General features: G+C 44.8%; 2 protein-coding genes across 6 annotated transcripts in view; one reads left to right on the forward strand and one right to left on the reverse strand.

The window, feature by feature from the left end:
* LOC130206888 (serine/threonine-protein kinase VRK1-like) lies at positions 1–13,851 on the forward strand. 3 transcript variants are annotated; one of them, XM_056435130.1, is made up of 14 exons: positions 1–141; positions 812–968; positions 1,599–1,654; positions 1,970–2,039; positions 2,682–2,769; positions 3,659–3,767; positions 3,913–4,005; positions 6,010–6,142; positions 10,417–10,537; positions 10,715–10,773; positions 10,941–11,119; positions 12,363–12,506; positions 13,090–13,250; positions 13,431–13,851. In XM_056435130.1, the coding sequence occupies exons 2-14, from the start codon at positions 839–841 to the stop codon at positions 13,714–13,716; spliced, it is 1,629 nt and encodes a 542-aa protein (XP_056291105.1). In that variant the 5' UTR covers positions 1–141; positions 812–838; the 3' UTR covers positions 13,717–13,851. The 3 variants fall into 3 exon arrangements, with proteins under 3 accessions (XP_056291105.1, XP_056291103.1, XP_056291104.1); XM_056435128.1 differs by having other exon boundaries at positions 10,417–10,541; positions 10,715–11,119; XM_056435129.1 differs by lacking the exons at positions 1,599–1,654; positions 1,970–2,039 and having other exon boundaries at positions 10,417–10,541; positions 10,715–11,119.
* The window catches only part of fancl (FA complementation group L), an 18,650-nt gene continuing 5,204 nt past the window's right edge, over positions 13,675–27,120 (reverse strand). For 2 of the 3 annotated variants that reach the window (XM_056435131.1, XM_056435133.1), the window contains exons 6-14: positions 25,366–25,462; positions 22,222–22,290; positions 18,549–18,699; positions 17,857–17,940; positions 16,952–16,997; positions 16,153–16,234; positions 15,358–15,474; positions 13,924–13,995; positions 13,675–13,761 (exon numbers count right to left, since the gene is read on the reverse strand). In XM_056435131.1, coding sequence (XP_056291106.1) covers positions 13,726–13,761; positions 13,924–13,995; positions 15,358–15,474; positions 16,153–16,234; positions 16,952–16,997; positions 17,857–17,940; positions 18,549–18,699; positions 22,222–22,290; positions 25,366–25,462 — 754 coding nt within the window. In that variant the 3' untranslated portion in view covers positions 13,675–13,725. Of the gene's footprint in view, positions 13,762–13,923; positions 13,996–15,357; positions 15,475–16,152; positions 16,235–16,951; positions 16,998–17,856; positions 17,941–18,548; positions 18,700–22,221; positions 22,291–24,905; positions 25,008–25,365; positions 25,463–27,120 lie in introns of all 3 variants that reach the window. The other variant, XM_056435134.1, reaches the window with a different exon arrangement.

Genomic DNA, 27,120 nt, shown 5'->3' on the forward strand with positions numbered 1-27,120 from the left:
TCAGTCGAGAAACAGCGGAGCGGACGGTGGCTATAAAGTTTTAATAACTTCGCCAGCCTGTCGACACCCGTCCGAACAAGAGGCTCCACTGACGGCGTGTCTGTCCGGCTTCACCCCCCCCCCCCCCCTCCCCGGAGCTCGGTACGTATTTCAGCGGACAGCGCCTCTTTAAGTTAAGACGCTAGCTAACGTTGCTATCGCTAGCTGTCAGTCAGGTGTTGTGATATGACGTCACCCTTCTGGGAGGCGGGGCTAAATTTTGAAGAGGATGATGGCGGTACTTACAAAAATACTTTATACAGCAAAATAAAGCCGTGATGTAAGCTCGTTTCATGTGTTCAATACAAACTGATACAACTAAATCTTTATAAACATGAACATATGTATTTTGTATCGGACTATATAGGCTTTTAAACATCAGAGGTGGTGGTTGTGCACAGTTCAGGCCTTTATGCACGATGTTGGATATAAACCGGAAACAAAGTGTTCAGAAATAAACTGTTTATCACCTCTTTTATACTGCTTTCAATGATTTATTAAGAATACTGTCTTAATTCCATGAAACCCGACAGGCCACGGGTTGAAGATGTATCCTGAATGCAGGCCTCGACACAAAGAGGAGACACATTTACGTCATATAAGCAACAATTGTTTCCCATTAACATGTGTATTATGGTACATGGCAATGCCAATTTTTAGAGTGAGATAATTTTGTCTCAGTGGTTTGAGATCACAAAATGTAACATTAACCTGATTTGCATTCCCCCCCATATCAATAAATATATATAATTGTTGTTCTTTTTTCTTACAGATACTTTCTGAAACGTTCTCCGTTGTCATGGCACCCCCCAAAAAAAGGGCGCTCCCCAAACCGCTCCCAGAGGGCTTCATCCTGACCGACAGTGAGAAGAAGGACTGGAGGCTGGGGAAGATGATTGGTCAAGGGGGCTGCGGGCTCATCTATCTTGGTAACACACACACACACACACACACACACACACACACACATTAAGATGTATATGCGGACGGGCAGAATAAGCCCCTCCCTTTCTGGGAGACACTTCTCTGATTGATTAGTGTTTCTCATGGTTGTAAAAGCAGCTTTCCAAGAATCAGACCATTGCACTTAGCAAACTAGAATGGGCACTCGGTAGAGCGCATACCTTCGCAAATCACAAGATTGGGCATTGAATTATGAACATTTTGGCATTAGTTGCATGCCAATTGGATAGAAAGAAGATTTTGACCTTTTCATGACTTTAACCTTGACCTTTGACCCGATCGATCCCAAAATCTAACCAAATGGTCCCCGGATAATAACCAATCATCACACCAAATTGCATGCGGTCCAGTTTAATACTTTTTGAGTTATTCGAGTAACACGCATACAAATAAATAAATACACGCCGATCAAAACATAACCTTCCGCATTTTCAATGCGAAGGTAATAACTCAACATTTATAAAACTATTCGTGCTCAATACAGTGGTTTGTTTCTTCCTGGTTCTGGTTACAGTTACACAAAAAAACAAAAAAACAATCCAATGAGCTTGAAGTAGTTAAAACGTAATATACTGTATCACAACTTTGTCTCAAAGCCTCCAGCGACGTGGACAGACCCGTCGCCGCGGACACGAGCTTCGTCATAAAAGTGGTGAGTTCGTCTGGGCTGCACACAGGAGATCACATAGCGGGGTCCGTACGACACGGACAGCCTGGAGAAGTCATGGAATTTGTAAAATGGTTATTTCCAGGCCTGGAAAAGTCCTGAAAAAAAAGTTTTGGAAATGTGTTGTATACTTATATGCACGCCAGGGATGAGGTCGCCTTCTTCTCTTTTTACTGTTCATCCACAACCGGTTTTATTGACTCGCGTAGCTTGACGCTTATTATTATTATTATTATCATCATCATCCCACAAGCCTAATCTCTGATGTGTGCTAATGAAACCGTTAATAACGCGTTGCAGGAGTTCAAGGAGAACGGCCCCCTGTTCTCGGAGCTCAAGTTCTACCAGAGGGCAGCCAAGCCGGAGAGCAGTGAGTGGCGCCGCCGCCCGTCCACAGTCCCAGCTGCTCGCCGGAGCACGAGCGCGTCTGACTGATGAAGTGGTCGCAGGCGCGGAGGCTTTGCCCCGCCCCTGCAGCACAGTAATTAATAACATAAGCCAAAGCAAACATGCACCTCAGTGGCGGTTCCCCCCCCCCCTCCCCCTCCTTTACTCTCCTCCGCTTGTCTGAGCTCTCCAAACGCCGGCGTGAGGGAGCCACTCACACGTAATGATGCCCGCCGCCGCCGCCGAGCCCCCTGACCACCTGCCGGCCTGGTGGAGAGCCAGTCAGGCTGGCCGCCATCGAGCGCCTGAGCCAGGCCCGTGTGTGTGTGTGTGTGTGTGTCTGTGTGTGTGTGTCTCAACACTTAAGATTGATATCTGCATGCATGATTACACTTAGAAGGACAAATCAGTATCCTGGGTCAAAACTTGCCTCTTCTTTTTTTTGGTAAAGTCAGGGGGTGTCGGTTTGAGTCGAGGGATGATTTGGACCCTGTTGTCGTCGTAACGAGTAACATCACAAGTTCTTCCCGTCGACTTTCATCCCTTTCCGACTGATCGTCAGAACAAAGCACGAGGGGTCGACATTAAATGTGAAAATTAATAATTTCTCGTCTTGTTTTTCTAGTGGAGAAATGGAGGCGAAGCAGGAAACTGGACTTCCTGGGAATCCCGACGTACTGGGGAGCGGGACTCGCCGAGCACGACGGCCTCGGGTACGGCGAAGTGACCGTGACGCACGACCGCTGCCCCTCCCCCGCACCCGGGTTTTTTATTTATTTCGAATACGCGACCGGTCAAAAGTTTGACAACACTTCCCCCATTTTCCCAGTTTTTATTTAAAATGTGAGCGGTTCCAGTGAATAACCGGGAATGGTACGAAGGTCAGCGGCAAAAAAGTTTAGGTTACCAAAAATAATGTCGAGTTCAGAGTTCGACTTGCAGCTGGAAGAAGTTTCTGAACAATATTTGTTTACACTGTAGAAGGAACGAGTGTGTTCGCCTGTCATATCTGCAAAACGTGTCAACAATTTAGATACATCTAGTTAAACAAAATGATTTCATGATTTATTTTTTATCTCCAATTATTTGTTTTCTGCTTTCTGAGTACATTGATAAATTATACTGTGTACTGGAGAAATTGAGGTGTCCTTAAAGAGACCATCTCTTTTAAAATGGGGGGTTAGGTGTGGGGGGGGTGCATTAATTGGGATTGGATCAGCCCATCTGAAGAGAGGGGAGAAGCCACGCCCCTTTTGGTGTCCTCCCATGAGACCCCCTGTTTCGGACAGACTTTTTTGGAGTTCTTTATTTCTCAAATGTATGTCGTCTAAATGTTCTTTGTTGTTGTTGTTGACTGTTTGAATTTTATTTGTTACTTTATCTCTTTATTACTGCTATTTCACTTTTATGTCAAACAAAAGAGAGAAACACATTTTCGATTTTCTGCATTTTAAACATTGGAAATTTGACAATAGAGATAACTTGTAACTTTTTAACTTTGATGCATGAGACAAATGTTTTGTCGATTTCAAAAGATACTTTAGCGAGCGGAGGACGTCGGTGTGTTTGAGACGCTGACCTCTGACCTCTCGCCTCTCTCAGGTACCGTTTCATGGTCATGGACCGACTGGGCCGTGACCTTCAGAAGATCTGCGAGCGCAGCGGAGGTCGCCTGAAGAAGGCCACCGCCCTCCAACTGGGTCGAGGACTGGTGAGAACGTCTTCAGCGCTACGTGTTCGTCGCCTCGCGGCGGCAGGAAGCCGGGTCGGGGTCACACGAGGAAGCGAACGGAACATCTGACGTCTAAATCTCTGCGACCTCTTTGTTTCTGTGTGTCTTTGTGTTTTCCCGCCAGCTGGACGTGCTGGAGTACGTTCACGAGAACGAGTATGTCCACGCCGACATCAAAGCCGCCAACCTCATGCTCGGCTGCAGGGACCCCGAACAGGTCAGCGGCGCTAGTTCACCTCGCATGTTCACTAGCCTTCAAAAGTTTGGAGTCACCCAGACAATTTGGTGTTTTCCATGAAAAACGTACACTTTTATTTATCAAATTAATTGCAAAATGAATCTAAAATTGTCAATATCATCATCATAGGTTAGAAATAATGATTTTTATTGTAAATATTAATGTAGTTCTTCTTGTGGCTCAAAGGAAGGCCAGTTTTATAGCTTCTCTCAGCAGCTTAACTGTTTTCAGCTGCGCTCACATAAAAATGGTTTTTAGGGGTTTTCTACCCCTCCTTTAGTCTTCTAAGGCGATAACACAATGTACCAATAGAACACTGGAGATGGGCCTCTACACACCTCTGTAGAGACTTCATTACACACCAGAGAATAGTCATTTACACATTAACTATGCATAGAGTCTATTTATGATGTATTTAGTGTTTTCTGTGACATTCAAAAAATGTTTTTCCTTTTTTCTAATTGACCCCAAACTTTTGAACGCTTGTAAGAGCCGTTCGAGGAACTCACTGCAGTTACTAAATTCACTTGTCGAGGCATTTCACCTCCTACAAAAAGGTCTTGTGTAACTTTATGGATTAGGTGCAAGGATCACACACACACACACACACACACAGCTGTGCCGCTTCTACTGTACCAATGTGTTCTCAAAACGAGTTTAAATTTACGGCGATTTTAAAGAGCGCTTGTGTTTGTTCGATCACGTTGAAAGTGAAGTTCGGCTTTGTGTTCAACTTCCTGACTCATTTAAATAAAGAGAGAGAGAGACTGAACGGAGGGGAGACGGCGGTGCTGTGAACGAGAGAAGAAGATCACGGCGGTCACGCTCCGAAGCGCAAATAAATAACTATCAAACACCTCACCGGATGATTACCTGAGGAGGAGACGCTCGCTCTCCTCTGCGTTTCATTCATTACGTCCAACGTGCATCAATAAACACTCGGCGGCGGGTAATGACACCGCAGAAGGAAACGCACAAAGGTTTAGTCGGGTTTGTCTTCAGATGAAACTGAACTCGTTCACCTTTTGTCTCCAGACCTCGAGACTTCTCTGGAGAAGCAACAACAGCGAGAAGAAACTTTTAGCTCCTTGATTTACCAGGAGCCTGATGCTAATTCTGCAGACGGGGCTCCTATGGTCATGGAAAACCTGGACAAGTTATGGATATTTAAAAATGGTTATTTCCAGGCCTGGAAAAGTTTGGGAAATATTATGGAAGTATGTTATATTCGTAAGTGCGTTTTTGCTGAGTTTTAAATAATGAATATGATTTTAAAAAGCAAGATGCTTAAAATATAAGCCTAAGGACAGAAAATGTCTTGCGTATAAATAAATAAATGCACGAATAAATACAGGAATAAATAAATAAATGCTTAAATAAATGTATAATTAAATACAGGAATAAATAAATGCTTCAATAAATGTATGAACAAATACAGGAGTAAATAAATAAATGCTTAAATAAATGTATAATTAAATACAGGAATAAATAAATGCTTCAATAAATGTATGAATACATACAGGAATAGATAAATATATGCTTACATAAATGTAATCGTACAGAAATAAATAAATACAGGAATATTAAATGTATAAATAAATACAGGAATAAATGAATGTATAAATAAATACAGGAATAAATAAATAGATGCTTAAATAAATATAAATAAATAAATATAGGAATAAATAAATACAGGAATAAATAAATAAATGTATAAATATATACAGGAGTAAATAAATATAAGTTATACCGAAACGACATCATTAAATAAATCTATTTCTACATTTCTGTATTTCGTCGTCTATTTATGTGTCAACATGTATTTTTTCATTTATTTATGCATGACATTTATGTGTCCTTGTATGCAAACTATAGAATACACATTTGTATATGTATAAAACGCAATCACGGCCTACGTGCAATTTATAGATATATCCATTTGTTGAATAACTGTGTGTGTGTGTGTGTGTGTGTGTGTCTTAGGTCTATCTGGCAGACTACGGCTTGTCCTACAGATACTGTCCAAAAGGAGTCCACAAGGAATACAAGGAGAACCCCAAGAAGGGCCACAATGGGACCATCGAGTACACCAGCCTGGATGCCCACAGGGGGGTCGGTAAGTAGAGGAACCTTCAGGCGGGGAACACTCGGCCGATCCGCCGGCCGGTCACTCGACTCCTTCGACCAAATGACCCATAAATAAATCACGTTCCAGAAGACGAGGACGCTCGGTGACTTTAAGTCGTGGCGTACCGGACGCACCGCCGATGCTTGTCTTGGAATCGGAGGAACGTCTCTTAAATACAAATATATCGTATTTATTTGAAAGAAATGTCGGCGACTGTAATCGTTCCCCAACATTCGCTCTCAGAAGACGAGCCGGGACTCACCGGCTCTGAGGTCTTCTCTCCGTCCTCTGCAGTCTTTGTTTTGGTCAATACATGTAAAGCCCCCCCCCCCCCTCCCGGCTGATATTGGGAACACATTAACTGGCAAATTGCCTACATGCTCCCTCTCTCCTCATTGGCCGATCGATGCTGCGTCCGCGGCCCTCCCTGCTGACTTCCACCGGCGCCCGTCTCTGTTTAACAATTCCCCAATTAGCCGGAGTCGTAACCTGCATCGTGTATTCATCCGCCCCGTTAATTAAGTGCTCTGATGTTCTGGTGCAGAGAGAGAGGGGGGGGAGGAGAGAGGGGGGGGGGGGTAGGTCCCGGGCCACAGATAACCTCCAGTGGCTCCGCCCCCAACTCCCCTCCCCCCTCCAGTTCGATTTTGCGAGTTAGCTCCGGCTCTGACGGCCTAATCTCCGCGCGGCGGTGGATCGATGGGCAGAAGAAGAAAAAGAAGAAGAGAGAGAGAGAAAGAGAGAAAGAGAGACAGAGAGACATGTCCCGTCAGCAGAAACTGTCAAATGGAAGTTGTGTCAATTTTAATATTGTTTTTGAAGAGTAGAGGTAGAGGGAGGGAGAGGAAGTGTGGGAGAGAGTGGGAGAGGGAGAAGGAGAGGGAGTGGAAGTGTGGGAGAGGGTAAGAGATAGTGAGAGGGAGTGGGGGAGAGAAGGAGAGGGAGTGAGAGAGAGGGAGAGAGGGAGTGAAAGAGAGAGAGGGAGTGAGAGAGTGTCAGGGTGCAATAGCAACATCCTCAGACTGTTTTCCCCTCTCTTGTCGTCTCTGCAGTTCTGCACTGATTCGTATCCATAATGCTTTAAAGCTTCATTCAGGGTTCCGTCATGGAACAACGTGGCATTTTAAAATGGAGATTTCCAGGCCTGAAAAAAAGTCTGAGGAAAAAATTACATTTCCAAAAGTTTTGGAAAAGTCCTGTAAATGTGATTTATTGTTTTATTCACATGTTCGTTACGTTGAGTTTGATTAAAAGAATAAACATCTGTATAAATGTTTATTCAGTCATTTAAGATATTTACTCGTGTATTTACTTCTCCTCCTCCGACGCCGGCGTTCCCCGCCAAAGGATGTAGACGGGTTGCCATGGCGAGGTCGTGGACCAACGCAGCTGCCGAGCGGCGGCCTCTGAACCGCCGGCTAAACGGTGTAATTAGCGGCATTCGGTTGGGCGTCCGGCGGACAGGAGACCGCCTCCAAGGCGACGCGCAGGGGGTGAAGAGTGTGACGCCGCGCTCTGGGGGGAATCTGAATAACAATGGGAGATAATTAAAGCCCCCCCCACGCGTCTAGAGACGAGCGAGCGCCGCGTGCGTACCCGGTCGTGTGCGTTTCTTTTGTCGAACGTCCTTCGAGAGCTGATGAGGTGCACGCGACGCCCTCCGCACCGCCCCGCGTCGCACACAGCGCCCCCCAGTGTCAAGCTTTGGTACGGCGCCCAGAGCGCGCACAAAGGCCGGCGCTCAGGGAGTTGCAACACTTCTTCTTTTTTACATTTTACATCTTCATCACGGATTTGTCATCTTTATTCTCCTTGCTAACGGGCTCCGTGCAGTCGGGGTTCGTACGGTCATGGAAAACCTGGAAAAGTCCTGGAATTAAAAAAAATGTAATCCCAAATGTTTTGGAAAAATCATGGAATTTGTTATATTCGCTTGTTTATTTACACAGTTTGATTAAAATAATAAATGTATATACATATTTATTCTTTTATCAAACTATTGTCTCTTTTAAGGTTTATACTCATTTATATATATTTTTTAATTTTATTTCTTTATTTAATATATATATATATGTGTGTTTGTTTATATATATGTATATATATATAATCAATATTTTAAAATATATATATATAAATATATTTATATATTAAAATACATATATATATATATATATATATATATATATATATAAAATATATATATGTGTCAAAAATTTGTATGTATATTTATATACATATATAAAAAAATATTTTTGTATATATATATAATTATATTTTAATATATATGTGTGTGTATATATATATAAAAATAGTATTGTAATCCCTTCAACCGGAGGTTCTTCCCCCTCTGTCTTCCCGCTGCATGTGCACTGATGTCTTCATCGGTGTTTTCTGAGCTCACACTTTGTGATGGAGCATGAACGCCGTGACACGGCCACGCGTCTCGTCTCCCACCCCCCCAGGACGCTCGAGGTCTTTCTGCCCTCGAGGTGCCCGATGGCCGCCGCCGCTCCTCGCCGAGGGCCATCCGACACACTTTGTGTCCACATCCAGTCTTTAACCGCCTCTCCTCCTCTCATCTTCCTCATGATCGATCCTCCGCGCCCACCTGGCGTTCCTTGGTAAAAGTTGTTCATTCGGGGACACAACGCAACATGTATTCCCTCGAAGAGGTTCCTCGCCATCGTCTGCCCCCCCCCAGCTCTGTGACCACGAAAAGAAAACAAAAGAAATTGAAATGAATACAAATTTCGTACGGCGTAATCAGATTAACTCTCCCTACATCCCGTGTAATCTGGTTCTGTGTGGCAGTGACCACGCGTCTTCTGTAGAACCAGCCGATTGGCTAGGTTGGGGGGGGGGGGGGGGATCAATGCCGGCCGTGGACATTTTCTCCCCCTCTGATGGAGCCAGTCGATTGGTAATTTCTCCAGAGACGCGTGGCAGCCGTTACAGTATCGAGCGGCTGGGAGTCCCCGGGCTCGACCCCTCCGGATGGACTTGGTGGACAAGTATTGATGGACCCCACGCGTTAATGTAGACCCCCCCCCCCCCCCCCCGCCAATCAGATGCAAACACACTCCCAAGGAAATCTCAGTCAATCAGACGCAGTTTCTCTCATGTCTCCTTTAATTCCTTAATATTACATTCTGTTACACCTGCCCCCTCCGGATCGAAATCCCCCGAAATTGTTTTTAGTTAAGACTTTGTGGAAAGCCTTCGGACCCTCGGGGGACGTCTGCAGGCACACGGCTGATGACGGGGCTCGGTATTTAATTATTAAGAGCTGTAGATCGGACTTCACGCGGAAGAAGAAGTTGTCACCGCTTCGCTTTCATAGCAAAAATAAGCTGCAGCAGAAACGGAGACAAACATTAATATAATAAAAAAAGTCTTTTTTATTCCATACATTTTTCCACCTCCACAAAAAACTCCCACACAGAGATTCCCATGTGTTGTGGTAGCATAATTATAGATATATTATTTTATATATATTTATAATTGTTTGTATAGAAAATTATTTATATACATAGAATTATTGAGATATAATTATATGTACATATATTTATATATAATTATGTATATATAATTATATGTATACATTCATAGTTATATATATATAATCTTATACATAAAAGTATATATCTATATAATAATTATACATTCAAAGTTATATATATATATAAAATTATACATAAAATTATATATATCATTTTATATATCAAATTATATATATACATATAATTATTTAGATATAAATATTTATATAATTATATATATATAATATGTATACAATCATAGTTATATATATATAATCTTATACATAAAATTATATATCTATATAATTATACATATACATTCATAGTTATATAATATACATACAAATGTGTGTGTGTATATATATATATATACAAATGCGTGTGTATATATACAGAATATTATTATATAAATAAAATTATTAATATATATATTTATAAATAATTCTAAATATATATAATCTTATATATCAAATGATATATATATAATTATATGTGTATTTATAATTGTATATATATAAATGTAATTATATATAAATATATATTTATGAGTTATGTTGACTTATGATGTCTGATTTCTGTCCGTGTGTTTCGGTCCTTGTCTGACTGTTCGTATAGTTTGTTGTTTTGCTGTTATGTAAATGTTATTCATCTGTTGTCGTTTTATGCACTTGTAACAAACGAGAAATGATAATCACTTCTCTTCTCTGACTCCGTGTCCCGTAGCTCCGTCCAGACGTGGCGACCTCCAGATGTTGGGCTTCTGTCTGCTCGGCTGGTCGTGTGGCGCTCTGCCCTGGGACCACCTGACCAGGAGCCCCGCGCAGGTCCAAGAGGCCAAGGCCCGGTCGGTACTGGTCACCGCCGCAACATCACCACGTTTATTACCGATAGAAACATGACCTGTCCCTTCGGAAGAAGTGGAATTTGAGAGAATTTTGTGTTGCAATGCTAAAAAATGACAAGGATTAAAAGTGTAGAGGCCTTTAACACTGATGTGTCTCATCGTCTCTTCTGCCCTCAGACTGATGGACGATCTGCCCGACTCGGTCCAGCACCTGGCGGTGGGAGGAGCCAGCACAGGTATTATCTGGACCGTGAGACCTTCAGGTTCTTCCGGTTCTTCCTGCTGCGTGACTTGAGCGTCCCAGGACTGAGTCCTCTCCTCTTCCCTCGGCGCCCCGAACCGTCCGGCGGGGGTTCGGCCTCCTGGACGCTAACTTTCCTCTCCCTTGTGGCCCCGCCCCCAGACGAGGTGGCGGCGTTCCTCCTCTACGTGAAGACTCTGGACTACGAGGACGAGCCGAACTACCCGCATCTCAGGCGGCTGCTGGCCGGCGGCGTCACGGGAAGACTCGACTTCTCCACGCCGCGGGAAACCTCAGGGGCGCCCGGCGCCCGGAGACGAGACCCCCCCACCGGGGAGAAGGTGACGGTCAACGAATATATATGTGTGTGTGTATATATTATATGTATGTATGTATGTATATATGTGTGTATGTATACAGGACTGTCTCAGAAAATTAGAATATTGTGATAAAGTTCTTTATTTTCTGTAATGCAATTAAAAAAACAAAAATGTCATGCATTCTGGATTCATTACAAATCAACTGAAATATTGCAAGCCTTTTATTCTTTTAATATTGCTGATTATGGCTTACAGCTTAAGAAAACTCAAATATCCTATTTCTAAATATTAGAATATCATGAAAAAGTATACTAGTAGGGTATTAAACAAATCACTTGAATTGTCTAATTAACTCGAAACACCTGCAAGGGTTTCCTGAGTCTTGACAAACACTTTGCTGTTATAAATCTTTTTTTACTTGGTCTGAGGAAATATTCAAATTTTATGAGATAGGATTTTAGAGTTTTCTTAATAATTTTCTAATAATCAGCAATATTAAAAGAATAAAAGGCTTGCAATATTTCAGTTGATTTGTAATGAATCCAGAATGCATGATATTTTGTTTTTATATATAAGCATTATATATATATAAATGCATATATATATTTTTATATATATTTTTTTATATTTGCATCTATTTATATTTGTATATATATATTTATATTTGTGTGTATAAATATATATATATATACAGCAACAAAGACGCCCGTTTCCTCTGTCGAATCTCTTGAGTGGAGAAACCTGACAGGCAGTACCAGGGAGGGTTAACCCCCCCCCCTCTAACTCCTCCCCCCCCCCAATGAGTATGTCAACCAGGCCTGAAGCTGGAGGAGGACTGTCTGATTCCCCCTCAAACCCACCAGAATCACCTCTTGACCTCTCGGCCTCCTCAATGGCTCAATTTGAGGAGGTCATCGACACACTCTGGACGGCGCCGCTCCAATTACGCTCCCCATCTCCTCTCGCCGCCTCGCGCCGTTTTAATTCTCCGGCTAGAGGGCCGGCCGGTTCGATCCCTACAAACTGAAGTGGCCGTTTACCGGCGAGAGTAAATGTCAGCGGAGATGAAGCGGCCGATCGGCGCCGAGTCGTTGGATGAACGTTTTATTATCTCACCGACGCTCGTGGTGATGCAGCGAGGCAACGCTTCATTCTAAGAGGGAAATAGTCGAAACCAACCAAAAATGTAAAGCTGGTGTAACCTCACCTCCCACCTGAAGGGGGCGTCTGTTGTTGAGGATTTCATCCATCGCTGCCTCCACAGACGGCCAGAGGGTCCCCCGAAGCCAAGGCTGTGGCCACGGAGCCAGATGAGGAGGATGAAGATGAAGAGGAGACGGGGAAGTCCAAACCGGTGCGCGCTCACCGCAGAAGAGGGCCGGTCCTCCCGAAACCGCCGACGCAACCGGTAACGTCCGAAGCCGCGTTCACACCAACAGCGGTGGGAATATTTGGAACGCTTTACTCGCGTGACTATTCTTGCCTCGGAGGGGGCGGGGCTTATCTCCGTGGAAACAGTTATCTCCTTCCTCCAGCATGAAGAACTCACCACTAGTTCTGCTTCATACGTGTTGAGGACGTCCCACAAACGTGTGAACATGTAGCGCCCTCGTGTTTGGGTTCATAACATTAATATATATATATATATTTATCCATGACATCACCCGTAGGCTCACAGCTCGGTGACCTTCACCTCTACGTCTGAATGTCTCTTCAGCTCCACTAGAGCAGCAGTTAGATTCACCAACGGAGGAGCAGCTCGACGCCGATTGGCTCTCGCGACTCGGCGAATATTTTAGCAAAGTTTAAATATTTCAACTTAAAGCTCTAGAGTATGACGATAAAATGTCCCATAATAGCATGTCAATAGGTCATAATACAGTATGTTAAAAACAGCCAGAAAAGACGTCGGAGCACATTTATCGTTGATCAATAATCCAGTCAAACATTCATGAATCAATAATCAGATGTTTTTTATTTCTTGCTCACAGAAGGAAGAAGTCAGCAGGTCATTGAGGCCGAGAGCTGCGGTGGCTTATGGAGAAGATGACAGTGATCAAGAGGAGGAGGAAGAGGCTAGGCCCAAACCCATCCCCGCATGCTATCTGAGAGGCCCTCCGATTGGCCGCCCCGGAGCGCCGCCCAAACAGTTGTGAGCAGCCAGCTCCTCGAGTTTGATTTATGTGAAACTTTTTTGTTTTTAGAGGATGAAAAAAAAAAAAGCAGCAAACCAGAAAAAGCTTCAGACTTTATGTCGTGACTGGAGTTCAAGAAGTTTACGGAGAAGTATTTAATATTCATAACTCTTCAGCTCCGATAACTTCTCCGACAGAAAACTAAACGCAGCGGCGGGAAATCCGACGGCCTCGCCGAGACCTCGAAGAGACGGGACCGCCCCGCCGAGCCGACGCGGCCCCCCCCCCCGCAATGAGGACAAGGACCACCTGTCGACTCCTCGTCGCTACGGCGATGACCGCCTCCGCTGGGAGCACAGACAGGGCGGCTTGACCGGCCCGGGACAGGAAGTCGGCCCCTTATGGAGCGGCGCTCCGGCGTCCTGGTTGGTCGTCGTGGCCGTCTTCCTTTTCCTGGCGGTTTGCCAAAGTGCACTCTTTTAAAATCCCGCCTCAGGACTGCTGCGCCACCATCTTTACCGTGATGGGCTGGAAGGGAAGGAGAGAGAGAGAGAATCCTCGCTTTCCACTCGGCTTATTAAACAGATTTCAAATGTCTTTAAAAAAAAAAATGATGACCCCCGTCTCTGAAGGTTCACGGATGTATGGAGGAGGGTGTGGCGGGGGGGTGGAGGAGGGGGTCACACGCACCTTGCTGCAGTAAGGACACTCTCCGAAGACGATGCTGAAGCTCTGGCGGCTGGAGGGCAGCGCCCGCAGCCACTGAGGAAGAAGAGGAGGAAGAAGAGCACTTCATGAAATGGTTGCTGTGGATGTGACGCGTGTCTCGAGTGGTCGCGGCGCTCGTTTCAAACAACTTCTCGCTGCATACTTTTATTTATTTATATATAATTAATATATTATATATATACATATATAATATATATATATTATATAATTAATATATTATATATATAATTAATATATTATATATAATATATCTATATTATATAATATATCATTATATATATTATGGAGATGCACCGATCAGGTTTTTGGTGCCGATCACCGATCACTGAAATCAGTATCTGCCGATCCGATAATACCGATCACGGTGTTGATTGAAGCATTCTATTTATTGTGTAGCATTATTGCTATGAGGAAATACATATATAAAGCACCTCAAACATTTAAGAAATTACAGATTTCTTTAAACATTTAGGACTTTTACTTTGAAAAATGTCCTAATTGATACATTAAAATTGTTTGATTGCTATTGTAGGGGATTCCAGATATGTATGGAACATGTCTGCATTATTCATTTCCTGGAACTCTTGGGGAAATCTATTTACAGGACTTTGTTTAACATACAAAAGTCTGACTTATTTTTATAAACTCTTCCTTGGTGCAGTAAAAATGTTTTAATGTGAGCATAATTTAAGCTAAATCTCAGAAACTATCTCTAAAGATACAAAATCAGTTCATTGTTTACTTTTATATGCTAGTGGATGATTTGTCGACATCTTATTTTGAAAAACGGATGTTGTTTCACGTGGTTCTTTCCGCTAACTTTGCAAAACCGGATGTTGTCACTTAAATCCTTCCGCTAACTTTATCAAAACCCTCGCGCGCTCCCGATGGAATGTGTTTACCGTGAGCATCAGTCTCTAGGGGCTCAGACATGTGAGAGTCGGCTGAGTCGACCCAGAGATTCAACTCGGGGGACGGGGACGCCGCTCGGTGGTGAGGATCCCCTCTGACCTCTGACCTCTCACTCTGCGGCCCTCGCCGGGCGCATCGTCTCCGCTTGGTGCGCGATTGAAACGTCTGATAGTTCTCGCAGATGTTACGTCATCTGATCGGCCGTTTTGAGAACGCCGATCAAAACCGATAATGGGAATATCGGCCGATATGGATCGGCGCCGATCAGATCGGTGCATCCCTAATATATTATATAATTATATATATAATATTAATTATTATATATATATTATATATAATCATCAGACACATCAAAGCTTTTCAAGTGGAGCTCAGAACGTCTGGACGTAGCAGAGACTACGTAGACCTCATCAGAGACTAGACCTCAGTACGGTTGTGTGTGTGTGTGTGTGTGTGTGTGTGTAGGTGTGTGTGTCTCCATACCTCATACAGACAGGCCTGGTGGAAGGGCTGGCCACAGCGGGGGTCATTGCACACCTGATCCGGGATGGCAGCTTCAAGGCGATAGGAGTAACAGATCCCACACTCGATGCTGAAGCTCTACACACACACACACACACACACACACAGACACACACACACACTCAGCGCAAGACTTGTAACCACTTTGCGTTGAAGCTCGGCCGGCCCAACTTTCTCTGCTCTCGTTTGCATTCTTTGGGCGTAATGAGAAGCTCCTGGTTGTTGTTGTTGTTTCCATTAAGGGAGAGGGTGGCAGGTAAAAAATAAATAAATCAACATCTGGTCAACTCAACTTTTCTTCTTTTTTTTTTGCACTCCTGAATGTTAATGAAGCCGAGGCATTAATCACCGCGGCGACGGCGGATGAACACGACGACCTTCTCACCCATCCACGGAGAGGAGGAGGAGGAGGAGGGGGGGGAAACGAGTGTTGAAATAAAGAGAGAAAGATAAATGCCCGCGGGATAAAAGCGATTTGATAGCGCACAGGATTCTGCCATCTTTGTTATTCCAATGATCTCGTCTGTAAACAACCCAATTAAAAAGAATTTGTGCCCCCAAAAAATTTAAAAATAAACACAGAAAGAGAGAGAATGTAAAATATGGAAAAGAAAAGAAAGGTAATATAGTGTTGGCCCGCCCCCTGATGACTCCAGCTCCAACAGGAGTCTCCATGCTCAGAGATGTACACACACACTCCTTGAGGTAATCGTGATGGCAGCGGGCATGTAAACGGGGGGGGGGGGGGGCACATACCGATTTTTCGTGGGTGACTGGTGACGGGAATTCGATCTCCAAAACATCCCGGAGGTTGCGCAAGACGCCGGCGTCCGGGTTCCTGCCGGCAGACCACAGACAGCTCCGTCACACACAGTAATTAACCACATGCAAATGAGCCGGCACAGACACGGTGAGGGGGCTTTCACCATTGGTAGAGGAATATATATATATATATACAGTATATAATTTTTTTAGCATTTATTTATATCTTTTTTACATTTTAATTTTTTTAAACAAAAATATAAAAAGATTATTTAAATATATATGTATATATAAATAAGATATAAATATAAAATATATAAATTATATATATATTATATATAAATAAAATATACTTATAATATATATATATATTTATTATATACATATATATATAAATACAATATAAATTATCTATAAATTACATATATATATAATTATGTAAATATATATACAACAATAATAATGCATTACGTTGTTATAGCGCTTTTTCAAAATACTCAAATACGCATATATATCAAATATGTATATATAAATGCAAAAAAAGAAATGTAAATGTAAAAAAAGATATATACTGCTGCTTCAGACTGGAAGATGTTCTTCAGATGTAACATGCAGAAGGTAAACGTTAAACCCCCCCATGTGGATTCTTTTATGTTTTAGTCTGAGTGATAATCAAAATAGAACGAGACAAAATTAAGTCAATGAATCCTGCACAAAAAGACCAGCTCTGAACTGTGTGTGTGTGTGTGTGTGTGTGTGTGTGTGTGTGTGTGTGTGAGATCTGGGAGCTTACCACAGGTGCATGTTGGCGTTCAGCTTGTCCCTCAGCGGCGCCACCGCTGCAGCGACACACACAAGAAAAGGGAATATTATTTGGCGTCGGGTGTAAACGATGGGTCCAATAAAAAAGCCTCGAATTGGATTTGAAGCATCCGCTCAGACACATTATTAGAATACGCTCGGAACACACCCGACACGGAGCGCCGTTGCTCTCTTCGTCTTCATCACTTTCACTATTTGTTATTCCGACATGCAAAAAGCAATATTTCTGCCCCCCCCCCCCTTCGTGTTTGAGGGTCGCCGCCTGGGCGGCCGTGGCGTGTGTGTGTGTGTGTGTGTGTGGCGTTTAATATCTTTTGAGTCGCATTGCTAGGCAACAGGCTAGGAGTCGCACGACCTTGGGTTTACTGAAACAATGGCCGACGATCGGCGCCGACTTAAATGAGAAAGCCGAGACGCTCGAAGGCCGGCGCGGCGAGGACCAAAACGTGGCGGCGGACGAGCGGCCGGCTGAAGTCGAGACGCCTGGAGGAGAAGCGGCGCTGCTCCATCTGAATGATGGCGTTCATCGGTATCGCCAGCTGGGCCCGGGAGGCGGGTCCCCGTCAGGGGGGCTCGACCAATCAGAAGAACTCCTGAGTTACGTCGCTTCTCACCGTTTCGCTTGGATCAAAAAAGGGAAATTGAATATTTCTGGAGGCGGGGTTTAAATCACAAGGTCCGTACGGTCGTAGAAAACCTGGAAAAGTCCTGGAATTAGATTTTTTTTTAATTTCCAGGCCTGGAAAAGTCCTGGAAAAAAAAGTCCCCAAAGTTTTGGAAAAGTCGTGGAAATGTGTGATATTCAAATGTTCATTTGAATACGCTTTAAAAAGAACAACGCTCTCAACATAGGCCACGCCCCCGGGTCCTGCCCACCGTGCTCGGCTCCCAGCAGGCAGCACTCGGGCAGCATCTTGGGGTGTTTGGGGTCCACCTCCACTTTGATGGACACGTTGGTTCCTGCAAACAAAGATGGCCGTACGTAAACACAGCGGGGCCCGGGGCCAAACTCACAAACATCATGCTGCCCCCGATGTCACGAGGGGGGGGGGGGGGGGATTATAATTTAATAGCGTTTTGTCTTGTTCTTTGTTTTTTCTGTCCTACAACATTTTTTTATACATATTATTTTTAATGATAAAAAAAACTAAGAAATAAGTTATATTTGTTAATAGTCGTTAAAAAAAATGTAATAACAAGAAATAAACACAAAGAAATAAGAATACGATTGAATATGATTGTCTGATTTATGTTTTCTGTTCTTAGAATATGTAGACTGCCTAATAGTGTTATTATTGTCTAATAGTCGTATTATTGTTTAATAGTCTTATTATTGCCATTTTTATGACAATTACTCATATCCTTTAAGCCTAAATAAGTATATTTATTATTTTTGAACAAAGGTTAAATGTTATTTCACAAGTTTCAAAAAGATGTAAATGTTTTTTGTGGCTTTTCTGTAAAAATAAATCAGATATGTAGTCGTGACCCATGTGCGGTACCGGGTCCGGTACCGGGTCCAGTACCGTGTCGGGTACCGGGTCCGGCGTGAGGCTCTGTCTGCGTACCGATGGCGATCCGCCTCGTGGTGTCGGCCCGGCTCGGCCGCTCCGGCTCCAGGACCCAGGTCTTGCCGTCGATCTCGTCCAGGACGCCCCAGAACTCGGCCAGGGACTCCAGAACCAGCAGGAACTGCCCGTGGAGCTGGTCCAGGGTCGTCTTCAACGGGCAGGACCAGAACCGAGCACAGCGGGGACAGAAAGTGGGCGGAGCTACAGTCAAATCATCTCACCCACTCATTTGAGGGGGGAATTAAACTTTTAAAGAAATACTTCAACATTTTGTTTGTTTTCTACACACACACGCACACGCACACGCACGCCCCCCCCCCACACACACACACACGGTTTAGTAATCTCTCACACACACACAAACATGGTTTTGTAGTCTCTCACAGACACAGTTTAGTAGTCACACACACACACACACACACACACACACAGAGGTGTGTGAGACCGCTGCAGATGGAATTAGGTGGAGAAAATGAACCACAGATTACGGGTCATTGTGCCAGCACAGTGCACACAATTAAGCATCGTCCAGGTGCCGAGAGCCTCGGCAATTACAGCCCAATTAATGCCAGTGGCATGATTACGGTTACGGCGCGGGATAACGACGCTCAGCCCGGTTCACGAAGAAGAGGGGGAAGAGGAAGAGGAAGAGCTGGTAATTGAATACGTGAGAAAAGGGAAGAAAGTAGGAAAAGCACTGAGCTGAGATTTACTCCTTGGCCGTCTGCTTTAGCAATTTATGATTATTATTATTCCTATTAATATTATTTGTATTAATATTATTACTATTAATAATATTATTACTATTATTATTTATAGTATTTTTAGTAGTATTATTATTATTATTATTACTATTATTTTTTTTGTTATTATTAATAGTATTTTTAGTATTATTATTATTATTATTCATCTCTGACCTCATAGTGGCTTTTAAAAAGCCAGCAGGATGAAATAATTCTCAGTTTTTTGCATGCAGAAGGTGCTGAGACGGCCACACTAGAGACGGGCATTTAATAAAGAACCCCCCCCCTGCCCATTAGTTGCATGTTGAAGTGCCCTTGAGCAAGACACTGAACCCCTAGTTGCTTCACTGCTCCTTAATAACTAAGGATTTAGCCACGGGGAGGAATAAAGAATATATTGTCAGTGTGATCTCCTCGCAGCGCGGTACGGCACAGTGGTGTGAAGGGGTCATTACCGCAGGTACAGGGGGGTCAGTGAACGCACCACGGAGCCGCAGAAAGGCCAGAAGGCCAGACGGAGTTGGACCGGCCTCGACGAGCGTCTGAAGACATCGGCGTGAATTGGAAGTGTAAATAAAAAGAGCGATTTGGAGGTTTATAAGATGTAATTATTAATTGGATGTAGGACTTATTAATCTTCTGAGGTCGCCGTGGCGATATCGACTATGTGTATTATTATTACAAAATTAAAAGGGTAAATTCCTTTTGAAACATGACCGTGGGAATTTTAATTACTCTATTGGTAATGTAAGGTAAAGCAATACAACATATATATATATATATAAATACATATATAAATAAATATATATATATATATGTAAATAAATAAATATATATATGTAAATAAATATATAAATATATATATACACACGTCAAGTCTATGCTGTGAATGTCCTCACTCACTCCTCGATTTCTTAATTCATGCAGTTTTAGGTTGTTAAAAAACACCTTTGTATAGTCTGCTACCACAAAGGACACACACACGCTCACACACACACACACACACACACACACACACACACACACACACACACACACACACACACACACACACACACACACACACACACACACACACACACACACACACACACACACACACACACACACACACACACACACACACACACACACACACACACACACACACACACACACACACACACACACACACACAGGTTTATCTCTCTTCCCGTTCTAGTTCCACACAAATGCACAGAGTGGCATGTCTTGGCCCTGCAACAGAGCAGGCAATAATTACTCATTCAAATGAACATGTCAGGTCCACCGACAGACAGGCCCCTCCCCCCCTTCCTCTCAACACACACACACACACACACACAGTGTGGGAGAGATCCATCAGCGGCCCAGCATGCAGACAGCCTCCATACGGCAGCGCTGTTCTAAGCTGGTCCTCACTGTACGCCTGCCATGTATCAGCTCAACCACACACACACACAAGGAGCTCTCCAAATTTTTCTCTCTCTGCCCTCCCAGATTTTTGCCTACACTGTCATTTCACACACACACACACACAAGGCAGAGCGGTCCAGTCTATTGCTCAGACACTTTGTATGATGGACAAAGTGACTGTTGGTTTTGACTGTGTGTGTGTGTGTGTGTGTGTGTGTGTGTGTGTGTGTGTGTGTGTCTCGGAGGCAGTGACGGAGATGAAAAGCCGAGCCGGAGTGAAAGAAGCACGACGGCAAACAACAATAACGAGGAGGCAAAGAGGCACAAAGAGCCCACAGCTGCTCCGCCATCAAAACACGTTTTTATGCCAATTAAGGCGAAATAAAAGCGTCTCCGTGCGGCAGGCGGACGAGCGGTTTGTCAAATGAAGCGACGGGACGAGTGGAGTGGATCCGCGGAGCCCCTTGAAGTGCAGTTTGAGTCAACTAAAGAGGGAACGTCAACTCCAGCTCAGGGGGAAAATAAATACTTATAAAAATAATAATAATGCCAAATATATTTGAGAAAAAAGATAATAATAATAATAATCTCGAGATGTGGAGGCCTTCAAGTGTCCATTAGATATCTATCCACCGCGACCTTTCCCCAAAAAGCTTTTTGGTATTAATCCATAAAAACAAATTACAGTGATGGGGTAATTTATACTGCAGGGGAGGGGGAGGGGGCGGAGCTAAAGACTCTAAACACCAGGTGACCTCTGGCTACCTGGAGTTCAGCTCAATCTCTAGTTTCAAGTCTTCTTCCAGGCAGCATGATGTTTGTAACTTATCCATGTAGAGCAGGGGTGCTCAATACGTCGATCGCGATCGACCGGTCGATCGCGGCGACCTGCCAGTCGATCGCGGCGTTGTATGGTAGATCGCATGACCTAAAAAAAAATTGGCCCGCCCCCCTGTTACTTTCTCTCTGGCGCCACATTACAGCAGCAGCATGTCATTTATGTCTCTACGTGTCGCGTTAACAGTCCTCTGCCCGCCGTCTCGTGCACCGCGGAGCTCCGACACCGGTTTGCGCGCATCGGGACGGAGCAAAAAAAAAGTCACTAGCACCCCCCCCCCGTCAACAATCCTTCGGCTCGCACGCGACTCTCACTAGCACCCCCCCCCCCGTCGGTCGATCGCCTTGACTCGGTCACATAATAAGTAGCTCGCATGCTGAAAAAGTGTGAGCACCCCTGATGTAGAGTCAATGGAAAGGGGGCGGGGCTACTGTGATTGACAGGTAGGTGTGGCCTCTCGGCCGCCCTGCTTTCCGATTGGTGCTCGAGGCCTGAGGGTGGATGTGTAGTCGCCTGTGCACGGTGTTTTATTTATTTACTTATAATTAATTAGAATAACTAACTCCATTGTGTCCGACCCACTTCTGGAGCCCAGAGAAAGAGAGATACAAATAAAATGTCGTCCCGTCGTGGAGGACCGAGATCGAAATCCTTGAACCGTGTGTTTGCTGCGTACCTGTGGAGTCCAGGTTATGGCCAGCGGCACCGGCAGGTCGGCCGAGCATCCGGGAGCTTCTGCGGGATGCTGAGGGCAGAGGAGACGAGAGGTTATGGAGCTGGAGGTGCTGAGGGCAGAGGAGACGAGAGGTTATGGAGCTGGTGGTGCTGAGGACAGAGGAGACGAGAGGTTATGTAGCTGGAGGTGCTGAGGGCAGAGGAGACGAGAGGTTATGGAGCTGGAGGTGCTGAGGGCAGAGGAGACGAGAGGTTATGGAGCTGGAGGTGCTGAGGGCAGAGGAGACGAGAGGTTATGGAGCTGGAGGTGCTGAGGGCAGAGGAGACGAGAGGTTATGGAGCTGGAGGTGCTGAGGGCAGAGGAGACGAGAGGTTATGGAGCTGGTGGTGCTGAGGACAGAGGAGACGAGAGGTTATGGAGCTGGAGGTGCTGAGGGCAGAGGAGACGAGAGGTTATGGAGCTGGAGGTGCTGAGGGTAGAGGAGACGAGAGGTTATGGAGCTGGAAGTTAAAAAGTTTGTTTTTATTCATGTGTTAGTTTGAGGTGAACTACAATGTGGGCGCTCTGGTTTCTGCCTACTGGCCAATCCTGGTATTGCATGTCTGGATGTATTGGACTTGTGTGATGTGACTGTATTTACTTTGAGTGATGCAGGTGTATCTACACACAGATGGACAGGTGTGTGTGTGTTTAGGTACATATATATATATACACACATACATAAATATATATATAAATATATATTTACACATTTGTATATATATACATTTGTGTATATATATATATATATATATATACACAAACATTTATATATAAACATTTGTATATATATATATATATATAAATACATACATTTGTTTATATAAATACATACATTTGTATATATATATATATATATATATAAACATTTGTATATAAACATTTGTATATATATATATGTAGATGTCTGGCTGGGTGAAATGAGGTGACCTCTTTGTATCTATTTGTATGTATTAATGTTCCCGTCCTCTAGGTGTACCTCTAGATGTCCCAGTCGGTGGGGGGGTTGTTGTCTGTTTGTATACGTCAACAAAAAGATGAAAAACAATGGAAACATCAGATAAAGTAGACCAAAAAAAGTGCAGGATCGACCGCCAACGACTTGCTTCCATTTTTAGCTCTAGAATCAAGACTCATGTAACTCCGCCGCTCCATATTGTTTTACGACTTTCATCTACTGGATTGTGCTCATGACCGAGTCATCGCCGTGACACTAGAGTGCAGTGGAGCTCGGCCTCCGGGCCTCTCGTCATATCCTCATAGCCCTTATGAAGAATCTTCCTCTTCCTCGTCTCTTCCTCCCTCCGTGCCAGAGCTGCCTCCTCCCTCGCTGTGCGTGCTGAGCGATGACCTGGCGCCGGATCTGGTGGAAGCGGGGGGGAGGGGGGGGGGGACCAGGTGGGCACGGTGTGGGGTCCCTCACCACCCTCCCTTGTCCCCGGCGGATGTCATCTGGGCTCAGGTAAGCAGCGCCGCACGCACCCCCCGCTGGGAGATACAAAAAATCCCGCCAGCGACGATGTGGGAAAAAACAAAAATGGCGACGGTCCAATTCTGCTTCGTAACTTAGTCGCGTGCTTTTTCGCCTAATTCTCGCTTTAGAGGGGGCGGGGCTTAGATGGGGCGGGGCTTATCTCTGTTGAAACAGTGATCATCTCCTTCATCCAGCATGAAGAACTCACCACTAGTTCTGTGCCCTGTGCCCTCCTGTTTGGGTTCATAACATTAATATATATATATATATATATATATATATATTTATCCATGACATCACCCGTAGGCTCACAGCTCGGTGACCTTCACCTCTACGTCTGAATGTCTCTTCAGCTCCATTAGAGCAGCAGTTAGATTCACCAACGGAGGAGCAGCTCGACGCCGATTGGCTACATGATGATATAACGGGAGGCCCTGGGACCACCAGTCCAGTCCAGTCTAGTCCAGTTTACTCCAGTCCAGTCCAGTTTACTCCAGTCTAGTCCAGTTTAGTCTAGTCCAGTTTACTCCAGTCTAGTCCAGTTTAGTCTAGTCCAGTTTACTCCAGTCTAGTCCAGTTTAGTCTAGTCCAGTTTACTCCAGTCCAGTCCAGTTTACTCCAGTCTAGTCCAGTTTAGACTAGTCCAGTTTACTCCAGTCCAGTCCAGTTTACTCCAGTCCAGTCAAGTCAAGACCAGTCTAGTCCAGTTTACTCCAGTCCAGTCTAGTCCAGTCTAGTCCAGTTTAGTCTAGTCCAGTTTACTCCAGTCTAGTCGTTTAGTCCAGTCAAGACCAGTCTAGTCCAGTTTACTCCAGTCTAGTCCAGTCCAGTCCAGTTTACTCCACTCCAGTCCAGTCAAGTCAAGACCAGTCTAGTCCAGTTTACTCCAGTCCAGTTTACTCCAGTCTAGTCCAGTCATTTAGTCTAGTCCAGTCAAGACCAGTCTAGTCCAGTTTACTCCAGTCTAGTCCTACAACTCAATACTAAACTCTGTGCTATGCAGACGTGTGTGTGTGTGTGTGTGTGTGTCCTCTAGGCACTGAGGGATGTTTCCCCCTCATCAGCCGGGGTCTAATGTGGAGATGTTTTATCTGCGCTACATCTCAGGGCGCAGCGGGGCCTCGCGTCTCTCCGGTTTGACCCAGATCTCGGGGCCACAGATGTGAATCACCGATTTGCTGCGAGCAGATTGAACATCCCGCCGCGCCGCTTGGCGTCGCTCGGGTCGGCGCCGAGCCGCCGCGTCGCGCCGTCTGATGGAGGTGATCCGGTCCTTACGGGAACAGGAGAGTGTGTGTGAGTGTGTGTGTGAATGTGTCTGTGTCTTTGGGTGTGTTGGTGTATTTGTGTGTATGTTTCTTGGGGTGGGTGTCTGTGTGTGTGTGTGTGTCTGTGTCTTGGGGTGTGTTGGTGTGTGTGCACACACACACACGTCTGTTGTGTCTTGGGGGGTGTGTGTGTGTATATGTGTTTTGGGGTGTGTGTGGTTGTGTGTCTGTCTGTGTGTGTGTGTGTGTATGCATGTTGGGATCTGTGTGTCCGTGTTGTGTGCAGGAATGTGTGTATGTGTGCGTGCGTGTCTTGGGGTGTGTGTGTGTGTGTGTTGGGGTGTGTGTGTGTGTGTGTCTTACCCTGGACTTGAGTGTCACAGTGAGGACGTGCTCCCGTCCTGACGAGTCCTCCGCCTTCAGTCTCAGCGTTCGGAACTCGGTGTCGATGAAGAGCAGCCTGAGGGGAAACAACGAGGAGTCAGAGCGGCGAGAGGCGAGAGGCGAGAGGCGAGAGGCAAGAGGCAAGAGGCGAGAGGCGCCATTTTCTTGCCTGAAACAAACCTGTGAAAAGAAGCTAATTAGAATCTATCGAAGCCAAGGACAAAGACCCTCGTCTGGCCTGAGATCTAGTCTAGATCTGGTCTGGACCTGGTCTAGATCTGGTCGGTCTAGATCTGGTCTAGATCTGGTCTGGATCTGGTCTAGATCTACCCCCCCCCCCCCCCCCACCTCGAGTCCGTCTCAAACCTGCCGAGACCCAAAAGACACATCAGAGGCCGACGGATGCGTTCAGGTTCCCTCTGCACATTATTTACAGTACATTGCGACGGCGAGGCCGTATATCTGCCGAGGATTTACGGGGTGAGTTAGCGAGGAGTGATGCGAGAGAAGGGGGGGGGGCGACAGCTAGCACACACTTAAGAGTGTGTGTGTGGTGACAGAACGATGGGCGGCGGCCTCTCAGGTGTGGCCGATTCATTAAAAGTGTCTCCGAACACCGGCGACCCCCCTTTACAGCACGTCATCGCCACCCGTCACTCTACACACACACACACACACACACACGGCTCATAAAAAGCCCATTACCGCTAACAGCAATAAATACGGGCGCCTTTCGAGCGCGACCGTTTGATAAACCGGCGAAGTGACGAGCTCCAAATGATCAAATCAATACACGAGAAGTCCAACCGGCGAGATGCAGGACAGGTGAACTCTCGCTGTGTGTGTGTGTGTGTGTTTTGGATTCTTTGCAGTCTAACGGGCGATTCACGACGCTAAGGTTTATTTTTTAAAGCCAGATGTTGGACACGACACCTTTTAAAATCCACCTGGGATTAAATGAACGTCTCCCTCACAAGTTCACCGGACGTGGCGTGTACGTCTGTAGGTATTCAGTTGGGTTTAGGTCCCAATTTATCAAATTAAAATAAATAACAAAATCCACGTTATTTCATTGAATTCGGTTCTAGCGTTCTTTTTTTAAAGATTTGTAAAGTTTTGGTGAGAACACTTGAATACAGGAGATGCAATATGAATATAGATTTCATATTGCTGTGAAAACATCTCCTTCACACACACATTTATTCCAAGTTTCTCACCAAAACTTTACACATAGGAATCAGAGAGAGAAACACGAGCTTTTAGACGCTCACAATATACCATTAAAACGATTCGTTTTTCTTCCTTTACTCGACATTCCTTTGAATTGTCTCTTTTTGTGAAAATAACCACAATAAGTTGAGTAACTTGTTCCGCCGATGGCGTTGAATTAATGAGCCGCATTCCTTAAAACTTTGCAGAAACCACCTGAATAGTTACTCATCAGAATCGTAGTGTCTGACACCTGATTGGTCGATTGTCACCCATCACAGATCCAGCTGTCATCTCGAGGTTACTCTGACTTTTGAGTTTTTTGGGCGTTTTTGTTTTTGCAACCACTGTCCCCAAAAAATAGGTATGGGGCTTATCGACCGTCTGGCAATCGCACAAACACACACACACACACACACACATATCCGTTTCCATCTCCTCTCCTCCGAGGCCTCGCGCCCGGAGTACCGAGGACGAGGCGCCGCCGCCGCCACTCGGCCCTGATGGAAACAGCGTGACAGCCGA

This window comes from Pseudoliparis swirei, chromosome 17, assembly GCF_029220125.1.
Source record: "Pseudoliparis swirei isolate HS2019 ecotype Mariana Trench chromosome 17, NWPU_hadal_v1, whole genome shotgun sequence".
Classification (NCBI taxonomy): domain Eukaryota; kingdom Metazoa; phylum Chordata; class Actinopteri; order Perciformes; family Liparidae; genus Pseudoliparis; species Pseudoliparis swirei.

Excerpts from the sequence above, each read along its gene's own strand:
- LOC130206888 (XM_056435128.1), top strand. The coding sequence starts at position 839 with ATGGCACCCCCCAAAAAAAGGGCGCTCCCCAAACCGCTCCCAGAGGGC. Across the intron at positions 969-1,598 it reads CTGCGGGCTCATCTATCTTG|CCTCCAGCGACGTGGACAGA; the intron begins GTAACACACACA and ends TTTGTCTCAAAG. Across the intron at positions 1,655-1,969 it reads CGAGCTTCGTCATAAAAGTG|GAGTTCAAGGAGAACGGCCC; the intron begins GTGAGTTCGTCT and ends AACGCGTTGCAG.